Source organism: Arvicanthis niloticus, chromosome 7 (genome assembly GCF_011762505.2).
Source record: "Arvicanthis niloticus isolate mArvNil1 chromosome 7, mArvNil1.pat.X, whole genome shotgun sequence".
Classification (NCBI taxonomy): domain Eukaryota; kingdom Metazoa; phylum Chordata; class Mammalia; order Rodentia; family Muridae; genus Arvicanthis; species Arvicanthis niloticus.
This window is the reverse complement of record NC_047664.1, coordinates 2,543,883-2,557,168: the sequence shown is the minus strand read 5'-3', so window position 1 is coordinate 2,557,168 and position 13,286 is coordinate 2,543,883. Positions and strand designations below refer to the sequence as shown.

Below are 13,286 nucleotides of genomic sequence, written 5' to 3'. Positions count from 1 at the left end.
AAATACTTGACCACTAAAATTTTTGTTTTATATTTTCTAAAATAGCTTTTTAAAAGATTTTGTTTCTATTTTAAAGTATGTGTACATGTGTCTGTTTTGGGGGCTGAGGTGTTATGCTTGTGAGTGCAGTGTCTTTGGAGGTCAGAAGAGGGCATTGGATTTCTGAAGCTGGAGCTACAGACAGTTGTGAGCCCCCTGACATGGGTGCTGGGCTTGGAACCCAAGTCCCTGTGTTAGAGTTGCAGAGGTTTTTCATTTCTGAGTTGTCTCCCCAGCCTTTGTTTTTCTTTTCAAAGTATTGACTGACTCTTTGTCTCATTGATTCTTTTATTCGTTTGTTTCTGTTTCCTACCTTCTTTTTCCAAGATGATTTCTCTGTGCCACAGCCCTGAGTGTCCTGGAACTCTCTCTCTATACCAGTGTAGACTTCAACTCAGAGATCTATGTGCTTGCCTCTGCCTCCCGGATTCTGGGATTAAAGGCCAGCGCCTCTATTCCCACTAATTTTTTTTCTGGTTTTAATTGTTTATTCCTATCTTTTTATGAGTTTGGTTTGTTGTTTCAGACTTTTTTTTTTTTCAAGACAGGGTTTCTCTGTGTAGCCCTGGCTGTACTAGAACCTACTCTGTAGATCAGGCTGTCCTCAGATCTACCTGATTCTACCTCCTGAGATTAAAGATGTACAACACCATGCTCAGCATAAATATTTTTCTTTGCAATTTATTCTCAGAGGAAATTCAGTCTAGAGACATACAGTTTAAGCAAAAGTTTACTTAGCAAAGCAAAGCATGCACACCAAAGAGAGATTGGAGTGGATTGTTCTGAGGTGGCAGGATAATAGCCCTTAGTTCTCTGTGTGGATACTTACAAATATTTTTGTAGTGAATGGCATATTCATGTGGGTGTAGTGACCTGTTTTCCCCTCACAGATCATTGTGAACAAGATCTTTCCACAACCCTCTTGAAAGTTTACACAGATGAGAGAGGCAGTTGTCAAAACCACAGTGTTGTAAAGATCCTTTGAGTGTACAGTGTTTTGTTAGTATGTGTATGTGACAGGAAAGTGCTGGAGCCTCAGTCTCTCATTAGTGGTGAGAATACAACTGCAGCTGTAAGGATGTTTAACCACAATGAGGCATTCTTATAATCACAGCTCTCAATAGTTCCCTGATTACCTCAGAGTTTACGCCTCATCTACCAGTTGTTACCATCCTTTTCTCCTTTCTTTCTCATACTGTAGCCCAGGCTAGTCTAGAGGCACTGTATAGCTCAGGCTCTGCTCAAATTTGGAATAGTTGTTTTGGCTTCATCTCTTGGTTGCTGGCAATTCATGTGAGCTACTATGCCTGTCCTCCCATCCTCGTGTCCCTAGGATAAACGCCCTTGGGTCACTGTGACTAATCTTCAGTATGGGCTTGTGTTCCATGTACTGGCATTTTTGCTATTTTTGTGTAGGATATTGGCCTCTACTTTTCCATTTTTTGTTGTTATGTCCTTGGTTTAAAGTGAGAGTATATAACAGTGATTATTGAAAATGTGTGCATATTTTACTTTAATGCTTTTTTCTTTATAGGGAGTTAAAAGAAGAACATTACAGTGGAAAAGAAAAATTAAGGATTATGGCAATGAAAAACTCAGAAGTCATGTCACAGTTAACTGAATCTAGACAATGTATTCTGAAGCTAGAGAGTGAGTTAGAGGACAAAGATGAAATATTACGAGAAAAGTTTTCTTTAATAAATGAAAATCGAGAATTGAAGGTTCGTGTTGCAACACAGAACGAACGACTAGAGTTGTGTCAGCAGGACATTGATAATTCAAGGGTGGAACTGAGGAGTTTAGAAAAACTGATATCCCAGATGCCAGTAAGTATGTTTGAAAAGAACTGTAGCAACTTGACTGTGCAATGGCAAAGGGACCTGCTGTGTTACAGAGTGCCCGTCACCTGTGGTTGCTTTCCTGGCTTTTGCTCTTGTCCTTGTTTGCACAGCGGTTCTTTCGTCTAGTACCTATTTCCCTCATACTCACCTTTCTACTCTTTGACCTTTTCTTGCTCTCTGAGATGCATATATAGGAACTGCACAGAATTTTTGAAGAGTTTTATTGAAGGATTATTTATGTGTTGGGAATTTATTCCTTTAAAGCATACTATTGAGCTGAGTTTTAAGAAAGTTACAAGTCTGTAGTAGTCACCACAGTCCAGTCTTACGTATTTTTATTAAACCTAAAACATCCCTTGTGCCTCTTTACAGTTAATGCACCCCACCCTGGGAAACCAATATGAGTTTGTATTTCTATGGACTTGTCTTTTCTGGACACTTCATATGAATATAGTTGTAGCAGCATGTGGATTTTCTTGCATCTGTTTTTATATTTTGAGGGTCATTCCCAGTGAGATACACTAGTATTTTATTTCTTTTTAGTTTTGAATGGTGTTCAGTTGTGTGCATGTATTGTGTCTTACTTAAGCACCAGTTGGTGAACATTTGGGTTATTTCTGCTTTTAGTCTATATAAATAATGCTGCTGTGAATGTTGCCACAGAAGTCTGTTTGTTGACATGTTCTAATTTCTCTGGGATAGATACCTACTAGTAAAATTTCTTGTAAATAAACTGTTTAGAATTCTTCTAGCACTATTTCTTTCTCTGCATCCTTGTTGACATTTGTTGTGTGTCGCTGTATCCATCTTAATTATGTGAACTGGGGTTTCATTAGTGTTTTAATTTTTATTTATTTTTTGATTGCTAATGTTGAACAGTTTTATATATTCTTATTAAGAGAGTGTGAAATTTTAAATATTCATGTATGTCAGTGAGATTAGGTAGGTGAAGAAATTTGACATTGACAGGTATGGAATAAGGTAAGAATAAGAAAATGACACATATGTCATGGTTTGTTTCACTTAGGAATGGATGGTAGACTGCATGGCAGATTTTACAAGTTTTAAAGTATTGTCAGTCGTGGAAGTATGAAGCTGAAAGGAACTTGGAAATCATCAGATATGATAATGGTATTAGACTAATGAAAAGATATGGGTGCAGGGAAATACTAGCCTGACGATCGGTTAGCAGGAGCAGGTTCTAAGCTCCTTGCCTTTGTTTCATATCCTTTTCTTAGATGTTACTTGCCAAGACTTTAGTATACTATTTGTTCCCTTTTTAGACTGAAACATAACATAAAAGATATATATTCATTTTAGTATACTCATTTTAAATTGCAATCCTTATTTGTGTTCAGTGTCAAGAATGACTTTACATATGATTCTAAAGTGGCTACTATACATGTTTGATCCTTTGTTTAATAAAGTACTAAGTCTGATTTGGAAATGCATTTTTTTTTTTTTTATTTCTAGAATGCATGAGATGGTTATTGTTTGAAGTTTTTAGTCATTGGGTATTTCGTTCTTTGTCATAACTACTTTTTCAAATTCTGTATTATTTTGAAATTTATGTGTATTCTTTCTATCTATATCTTAAATATTGCTATATATAAGACGTATCTAGAATGACTTTGCTTTATGAGTTATTGAAAACACTGTACAATAATAATTTGTCTTAATTATTATGTTTTGAAATATATTCATACTGATTTTTTTAACTCAAACATGCTTATTCATTCTATTGATAAATACCAGATTGTTTCCTTGAAATTCATAGTTTTTCGACCCAAGTGTTAAGAAGAAAACAGTTGTATCACATACATATTTTAAGTTGATGAATGTTTGTTTTTACACTTGCAGTTAAAAAGAGAAATAGTTGGCTTTAAGTCATCTCTTTGTAAGCACCAGATGAATAGTGTTTCTAACAAGGAGGACAAGTACTTTGCCTGCTGTGAGGCTAATAAGTTGATGATTTCTGAACTGAGGTATATTTTTCAGTTTTTAAAGTCACAGTAAATATAATGTTTTGTTGGTCTTTAAGTTAAGGTGGTTAGTTGATTAATTTAAAAAATTTAAGAAATTCCAGGGAATCTTATAAGAATACTGGCTGCCCAAGTTAAAATTGATTCTTTTTTGTGTGTGGTTGTTTCAAATCTATTCTTAAAAAATAAAAATTACCAATTGTAAAATCCTTTGACTCTCTGACAGTCTCACATGTGAAGGTTTCTTTTTCATGAATTTTTTGAAGTGAAATTTATAGGTTGTAGTATATTTATATTTTTAATTTTACTAGCTTTTATTATGTTTTTAAAGTGACTGAAGCAGTTTATATTTCAACTAGTGGCTTGTGAGAACTTTCATGTTTTAGTTAGGGTGTGGTGATGCATGCCTTTAATCCCAGAACTTGGGAGGCAAGGTAAGGAGATCTCTGAGTTCAAGGCCAGCCTGATCTACAGAGCAAGTTCTAGGACAAGGGCTACAGAGAAACACTGTCTCAAAAAATAAAACCAAACCAAACCAAAAAAAAAAAAAAAAATCTTAAGTAATAACTTCTGGCTTCTTTTCTTTTATGTTAGAATTAAGCTTGCAATAAAAGAGGCTGAAATTCAAAAGCTTCATGCAAATCTGACTGTGAACCAGTTGTCTCAAAATGTTGCTAATGATAGTCAAGAATGTGGCAAAGTAAACACTTTAGAAACAGAACCTGTAAAACTAGGTGGTAGTCAAGTTGGTGAGTATATTACATTGAATTACTTTAATACATGACAATTATCTTTTGCTGATAGTATGTTAAAGGAAAGATTATTAATTGATAATATTAAAAACACTTAGTCTTCTATCTATGGTTTGTAAAGACAAAAATTATTGTGTAGTTCTTAGACTTTGCATTGTTTAAAAAAATAGTAGTGCTGAAACAAAATTTATCCAATAAGGTGTACCTCTTTCAAATATGCAATTGAGTGTGGTAATGCACACCTTTAACTCCAGCACTTGGGAGGCAGAGGCAGATGGATCTCTGGGAATGCAATGGCAGTCTGGTGTACATAGTCCAAGAACAGTCAGAGCTACATAGTATAACTCTATCTTGAAAAAAAAAAAACCCCAAATATATATATATATATATATGTGTGTGTGTGTGTGTGTGTGTGTGTGTGTGTGTGTGTGTGTATGCTTGCATGCCATTGGTTTACATGTTTGTTTTTAAGTATGTTTATGCAGTTGTTACTATCACCATAGCCAAAACATGTAACATATTTATCAGGATCCTTTACAGTCCTCTTCAGTTTTCTTTAGTTTTAATTTTTTTGTTGTTGCTTTTCAGTGCTGGGGACTGAGCTAGGGACTGAACTGTATTCTCAGCCCTTTATTAAATTCTCTTAAAAGTGAAAACTGTTCTTTTCGGATAGAAGTACTTAAAAGGATAAACTTTTCTTTAAGCAATAGTTTGCATCCCACTAGTTTTTATGTTGTATTATCATTTTATATAGTTTAAACAAATTGATTGCTTCTTTAGTGATTGAATCTCAAGCTATGTGTTTGTGTTTCTAAGTCTGACTTATTTTGGGTTGTATTCCGAGATTTTCAAAATATCTTTAAATCAGTAGTAGTCAGGGAACATATTTTATGTAATTTTCTTATTTACTTTTTTAGTAGTACTTATTCAGCCCAAGGCTTCATGTAGGCTTTGCTGGCCTGGAACTTGCTATGTAGACTAAGGTATTTAAAAATTGGAGTGGCAGCTTCCTGGCTCTGCTGCCAACCAAGTTCCTGCATTATTGGGCTACCTGGCCTAGCAGGCTCTTCGACCCACTCACCTCTCCCCAGATGTTGGCGTGGTCACTGCCTCCGTCCACCAACTCCATAGCCTTCTTGGCTCTAGGCCTAGGCCCTAGGCCAAATTTGCTGCCTCCAGGGCGCTACACCTAGCCCCATGCAATGACCAGCAACCTCCAGGTTAGGTATCACAATACCTAACCCAGTAAACCAGTAGAATCAAAACTCTTAATGCTTATAGTTAACCAAGTATGTCAGGAAATACTCAAATCACAAGAACCCCACACAGATTAGACAAGTTATCCCAATTATCCTAACCTTCTGATATCATATCTACCTATGGCTAGTTTCTTTCTCTCCCTCATCTCTCCCTCTCCCCCTCCCATTTTCAAACCTTTATTGGTCATTTGGATTTTTTCTGTTAAGCACTCTATCTACTTCATTGGCCCATTTATTGATTAGAGTGTTGTTTAATTTTTATTGTTATTTAATATTCTAGATGTTATTCATGTGTCTGACTTGTAATTGGCAGAGTGCAATATACTGTCTTTTTATTCTAATGATTAATTTACTATGCAGAAACTTTTAAATTTCATACTAATATCACTTATCAATTCTTATGATTATTATCTTTGCAATTAGAGTTCTTAAAACAAAATTCTTGCCTATACCTATATCCTCAAGTGTTTTGCAATATTTTCCTTGGGTAACTTCAGAATTTCAGGTTTTACATTAAGGTATTTGTTCAACTTGAATTGTTATATAGGATAAAAGAGAGGGATCTAATTAATTTTTCTCTATATGGAAATCCACTTTTCCCTGTACACTTTCTTAAAATATTCTGTCTTTTTTCTAATGTGTGTTTTTGACACTAGTCAAAAATTAAGTGGCTATACCTGTGTGGGCTTCTTTATGGGCTCTCTATTTCATTAGTCCACCTCTGTTTTGGTGCCAGTAATAGTAATATGCTCTTTTTGTTGCTGTTGTTGTTGTTGCCTGCTTTTTTTTTTTTTTTTTTTTAATGAGACAGGGTCTGCCTATGTAGACCATGCTGGCCTTGTGCTTACTAGAGATCTACCTGTTTTTGCTTCCCAAGTTCTGGAACTAAAGGCGTGGGATACCATGTTCAGTAATACCATGCTGTTTTTAACACTATTCTGTAATGCAATTTGAGATCGAGTGTTATGATACCTCTGGTATTCTTCCTGCTAAACATTGCCTTGGTTATTCATCATTTGCGATTTCATACAATTATTAAAATAGTTTTCTAATTCTGTAAAAAATATCATTGGAAGTTTGATTGATATTTATTAAATTGAATCTATAATTTGCTTTGAATACTATTGTCATTTTCACAGTATTAATTCTGCCAATACAATTTCCATATTTCTCTATGAATATAGGAGATCTTTCTAATATTCTCTTCAGCTTCTTTCTACTGTCTCTTAAATTTTTAATTATAGAAGTATTTCATTACCTTAGGTTATTTCTAGGTACTTTAAATATTAGATCATATTGTCTGTAAATTGGGATGATTTATTTTATTTCTTTTCTATATGTTTTTTCCCCTCCCCATTTTTTTCTTGTCTTATTGCTCTAACTAAGACATTAAACACTGTCAGGAAACAGGACAATGATCCCTCTTGTCTCATTCCAGGTTTTGGATGAAATGTTCTTCATTTTCTCCCATTTAGTGTAATAGTGGCCAAAAATTTTGTTGTAGACAGCTCTTATTTTAGTAATGTATGTCCTTCTATGCCTAGTTTCTTCAGATTTTTTTTTGTTTGTTTGTTTTTTGTTATTCAAGACAGGGTTTCTCTGTGTAGCCCTGGCTGTTCTGGAACTCACTTTGTAGACCAGGCTGGCCTTGAACTCAGAAATCTGCCTGCCTCTGCCTCCCAAGTGCTGGGATCAAAGGCATGCGCCACCATTATGCGGCTTCAGATTTTTTTTTATTATGAAAGAATGTTGAACTTTATTGAAGGCCTTTTGTGCATTAATTGAGATGGTCATATGGTTTTTTGTCCTTAAGTTTTTTGATATGCTATATTACACCTACTAATTGTTTATATTATAAAGTAAACTTCCTTATTAAAACTTTCAACCATTTAATTTGGCTTTTGACTCTTGAACTTTTATTTAGAGCAATTTTTCTTTTGCGTTTAATTTCAGAAAGTATAAAGGATCGAGATCAGCAGAGTGTGAACATGCAGTATGAACGAGAGAAGCAGCGACTTGCTACTGGAATAGAAGAACTGCGTGCTAAGCTGACACAGATAGAAGCTGAGAATTCTGATTTGAAGGTTAACATGGCACACAGAACTAGTCAGTTTCAGCTAATTCAAGAGGAACTGCTAGAGAAAGCTTCAAGTGCTAGCAAACTAGAAAGTGAAGTAAGTTTGGATTTACCTGGGTACAAGTGCTAAATTTTGATATAGAAACATAGTATTGCTATGGGGTTTTGTTACTACTGAAATCTAGATTTATAAGGGTTTGGAAAATGGTACCATATAAGTTATAAATTCTTTTAAAATCATACTAGAAATGTATGTTTGATTTATATTGAAAGTAGGAAAATACTACCTCATAGATAAAAGTTCTCAAATTTGATGGAACAAAACACAAGTTAATATAGTAATAATAATAATACATGTTTGTAGGTCTTAGATTGTGATTTTAAGAAAAGGAAAGATAATACAAGATTTCAAATTTTTGCTAACATCAGAGTCACCTAGGAAATCTGTGAACCTCTAGATTTCTGAGATTCTAACAATTGTGCTTCAGTCTATATAACTCATGAATTCTTATTTTAAAACATTACATGTGAATCTGATACTGTGGTTATAATCTGAAATGATAACAATGTATGTTTTCATTGTCTCATCAGTAACTTTTTTATAAAATTATTTATCTTATTAATTTCTACATGGCATGTTTCTTCTGTCTCTACAACTTCTAAAAAGTTTTTTCATGCAAATCTACTAGTAATAAAGTTCTTACAGTTTTTATCTGAGAAAACTTTCTTCATATTGTGAGTGTTACTTATTCATAGATTAGAGACTTTCTCATAAGCCACTTAAATCTTTTTAAGTGGATTTTTCTTTTTTACAATATATTCTGATCATACTTTTTCTTTCCCCCAATTCCTCCCAGATCTTCCCCACCTCCAAATCCATCAAACTCTATGCCATTTCTTTATCTCTCTCTCTCTCTCTCTCTCTCTCTCTCTCTCTCTCTCTCTCTCTCTCTTTTTGTTTTTGTTTTTTGAGACAGGGTTTCTCTGTATAGCCCTGGCTGTCCTGGAACTCACTCTGTAGACCAGGCTGGCCTCGAACTCAGAAACCTGCCTGCCTCTGCCTCCCAAGTGCTGGGATTAAAGGCGTGTACCACCACCGCCCGGCTTTTATCTCTCTCTTAATAAAAAAACAACAACAAAAAAAAAACCCCAGGTAAACAAAGAGGAAAAAGCACATACACATAAACAACTTGCCCCAACCCCCCCAAAAAACACATATACACCAAAACCAAAAAGCAAAACAACTCCTCCCCCCAAAAACCCAATAACAAAAAGACCCAAATCCTCCATCCCCTACCTAAAAACACTAATCTTTGTGTTTACATTTACTGCAAGAAGAAAATTTTCTGATAATGGATGAATGAGGCACTGATTTCTGGGTATTGCAGAATGTCATTAGGACACATTTTATTGATCTGTCCTTTAACAGTAGTAGTTGTTTTTGCCCTAGGTCTGCGGCCTATCTAGTCCTGTTTGGGTTCTTGGCCCCCCCAACAGTGTCAGGCTTGGGTTCCATCTTGTAGAGTGGGCTTTAAATCCAATCAGAAAGGCATTGGTTACTCCTTCATTTGTGCCACCATTACACCAGCATTTCTTGCCAACAGGCCACTGTTTTAGATTCCAGGGTTTTTAGCTAGGTTGATGGTTACCTTTCTTTTAGTAGCATGCAGAACCTTCCAGTTTGATGAACACCAGTCAGTAGGGGTGCAAGAGGCTCTAGTTAGGCACCAGCTCAACTTCTCCATGTTCAATGATATATATATACATATATATATATGTGTGTGTGTGTGTGTGTGTGTGTGTGTGTGTGTGTTGTCTTCAGTAATAGGGCTTTCCCATAAGTTTACGGAGAGGAACCAGTAGCCTTGGCAGTAGCCTGAGATGTTTGGTAATTGAAGTCAGGTTCTCTGCAAGAGCAGCAGGTATTCTCAACTGCTGAACCAAGTCTCCAGCTTTGACTTTATATTTTCAGGCTTATAACCAACTCTAATGAAAAGTTTTTACATAGAAACTTATAGCTATGGAAAGGAGATTTAGTTAACTTATAATTATAACTGCTTGTGAATCTTAGGGAGTACTGATTATAATAACTTTTAAAACATTATAAATATATCATAGAAAAGTAAAAAAAAAAAACCAGTCTTCTTGACATAATAAATATAGTGAAAAAAGAAATAAAGACTACTGATAATTCCACCACCAGAAATAACTGGTGTTAACAGTTTATTAAGTAAATCCAATCTGTATCTACTTTAAAAAGGTGGATCACGTTGTGTACATGCTATGACTCAAATTGCTCTTAAATAAGTAAAGTGAGGCACTAGCTCTATCTTCTTTTGTACTATTTAGTTTTTTTTCTAAATTTTTCTAATTTAGGTACTTTTTTTTGTCTATATTTGGAATTGAATGGAGAGCTTAGCTCATGTTAGGAAGGCAGTCTACTGGTGAGTTGTATTACCAGCCTAGTTTTCAAGTAATACAAACTAAGAGATTATTTACAATATAGTCTAAAATTACTATTCCTATAAAAATTTCCACTTTATTAGTTGTAGTGTAGTTAGGGTTTGGAATGAAGATCAGATATTTGATTTTAAGACGTGTCAGTACTTTTAAGGCTGTGTTTTGTTTTTGTTTTCAGATGACAAAGAAATGTTCTCAACTTTTAATTCTAGAAAAACAGCTGGAGGAAAAAATTATTGCATATTCTTCTATTGCTGCAAAAAATGCAGAACTTGAACAGGAGCTCATGGTAAAATTTACCCTTTTGTTTTTTACAGTTATTGTGTCTATTTGATTTATGATATAGTTTGACTTTGAAGTTACTTTGTTGGTTTCTAATTAATATTACAGATTTAAAGATAACAGTGCAATGTTGAAATTACCCACTTTTACTCTGTCAGGACCTATCTAGCCTTTTTTTTCTTTTAGTGTTTGAAATTGTAGCCTTAACATTCAGTATACGTACATTTACAGTTGTTATATCTTCTGTATGTATTGAGGCACACTTATCCATGAGTGCACGTATAGCATCTAGACATCAACATTGTTGTAAGACACACTCTCACTATGTAGCCCTAGCTGGCCCTAAACTAACCGAGATCCTCCTGTTTCTACTCCCTGAGAACTGGGATTGAAGGCATATGCCACCATGGCAGACTAACACTGAGTATATTCCTGTGCATGTGGAGATCAGAGGACCATTTTCAGTTTTCTCTTCTTTCCATGTGGATCCCAGGGACTAAATTCAAGTCATCAGGCTTGGTGCCTTATGTCTTTGCCCCTGAATCATTTTACTGTCCTGTCTTAGCTTTGTATTTTTGAAATATTAGCTAGAATATGTTGTAGAGAGTTTCTTCTCCAGCCATTTGTGCTCTTGTATTTGAGCGTCCATCTATTTGTAAAAATTTGTTAAGTTTTCTGCTACAACTTCAGGGAATAGATTGTTCTAAGTGGCTTAGTTTTTACTTTATCTCCTTCTCCTACCCAATGGATTCTTAGACTTGGTATCATAGCAGTATACTAGATTTCTGGAAGTTGTGCTGTGCTGCTGCTGCTTTTTCTTCTCCCATCCTTCCTCCCTCTCCCCATTTCCTTCTCTCTTCCTTCCCTCTTCCCTCTCCTCCATTGTCCTCCTTCTCTTCCTCCTGCTTTCTTCTTACTTCTGCTTTTTCTTACCTTCCTCCTGCTTTCTTCATCTCTGATATCTCTCTTCTACTTGTCCAAGTCTATAGCTGTAGTTTTTATTTGATCCATTGAGCTTTTTATCTCCAACATTTCTGTCTGTATATCCAGATCTCTCTGTGTTTCATTTGAATCTACAATGTTACCTTATTTTGCACGTATTGATTATTTTTTTCATCTGTTTTGCTGTATAGTTTATATGCATTATACAGACCTTGGATTGATGTCATTAATTTATACATTTGCTTGTATCCTCTTTTGAGATCACTGATTTCTTTTTAATTTTTTTTTCATTGAAATAGATTTTATACAATATAGTCTGAAATCAGTTCCTCTTCCTCCTCTTCTCAATTTCTTCTCCACCTCCCATCCCATTTATACTCATAATAATAAAATAAAATGAGATAAATAAAACAAACAAACAAATTGGAATATGACTAAACAACCAAACAAGAAGAAGAGCCAAAGAAGAAACATAGGGAATGTGTGTAGATGCAGAGACACACATGTTGGCACACACAGGAATCCTATAAAACCTCAAACCCAAAATAGTCATAATATATACACAAAACACCTGTAAGGGTAAATAAAAAAAGCACCCTGACTTAATGTTAAGAGACAAAGAGCCTCCAAAGATGCCATTGAGTTCATTTTCTGTTGGTCATCTATAGCTGGGCATGGAGCTGACCGCTAAGAGTAGTTTGTTTCCCCAGTGAGACTCCCTTGGAGAAAACTCGTTTTTTATCTCCAAGTGACTATCAAGTTGGAGATAGCTTCTGGGTTAGGATTGGGGGTCTGTGTCTACTTCTCCTCTCAGCTTAGGTATGGTATGGACTAGTGTAGGCCCTATGCATGCTGCCACAGTCTCTGAATTCAGATATATGTGTGGCCGGCATTGTTGTGTCAGAAGGACTTAATTCTTTAGTGTCTACCATCCCTTCTGGCTCTTATATTTTTTCTGCTTCCTCATACCCAGAGTTTCCTGAGCCCTGAGGGGAGGGATTTGATGGAAACATTCTTTTATAGCTGAGCCTTCCCAAGGTGTTTCACTCTGGATAATGTCTGGCAGTGCAGCTGTCTGCATTTATTACCGACTGCCTTGGGAGGAAGCTTCTCTGATGGCTGAGGAAGCCACTGATCTATGAGTATAGCATATTGTTGTTAGGTGTCCGGACTGCTCTGCTCCACGCTTGGGGGCCAAAATGTCCCAGCCCGAGCTGCTGCTCCAGTCTGCGGATCAAGGTCTAGCAAGAGAGAGAGTGGGGATGGAGGGGAAAAGACACGAAGAATGGAGACAAGACAGGGTGTGATCAAGTCTCAAGTCTCTTTTCTCTAGTCTCGTTTATTGAAAGAAAATCCTGGGTATTTATACACTTTGCCACGTGCCTTGTAGGCGTGGATACCACGTGCGCATTGCAGCTGGGGCCACTAAACAGAAAACAAGATGTGTGGGATAAATAAGATGTTTATCAGTGTGTGCTCAGCTGTTGCAGGCTGTTGAAAAACAAGTCTCTTGTCAGGGTCTATGGCTTGAGATGGCTACAAAGATGATAGCCACTTTCTGCTGCAAGTCGGCTCGCAACAGTTAGGAGTCATTTTGTTGCTGTGTTTCTTTAGCGGAGCAGTAGTATTTGTTTTTCCCCTAGTTTCAGTTA

At 35.8% G+C, this 13,286-nt stretch overlaps 1 protein-coding gene across 5 annotated transcripts in view; it reads left to right on the top strand.

The window, feature by feature from the left end:
* Ccdc18 (coiled-coil domain containing 18) overlaps window positions 1-13,286 on the top strand; it is a 96,412-nt gene that overhangs the window by 25,788 nt on the left and 57,338 nt on the right. For all 5 annotated transcript variants that reach the window (XM_034509275.2, XM_076937774.1, XM_076937775.1 and 2 more), the window contains 5 exons: window positions 1,574-1,865; window positions 3,741-3,865; window positions 4,457-4,611; window positions 7,827-8,047; window positions 10,589-10,699. In XM_034509275.2, coding sequence (XP_034365166.1) covers window positions 1,574-1,865; window positions 3,741-3,865; window positions 4,457-4,611; window positions 7,827-8,047; window positions 10,589-10,699 — 904 coding nt within the window. The remainder of the gene's footprint in view (window positions 1-1,573; window positions 1,866-3,740; window positions 3,866-4,456; window positions 4,612-7,826; window positions 8,048-10,588; window positions 10,700-13,286) is intronic.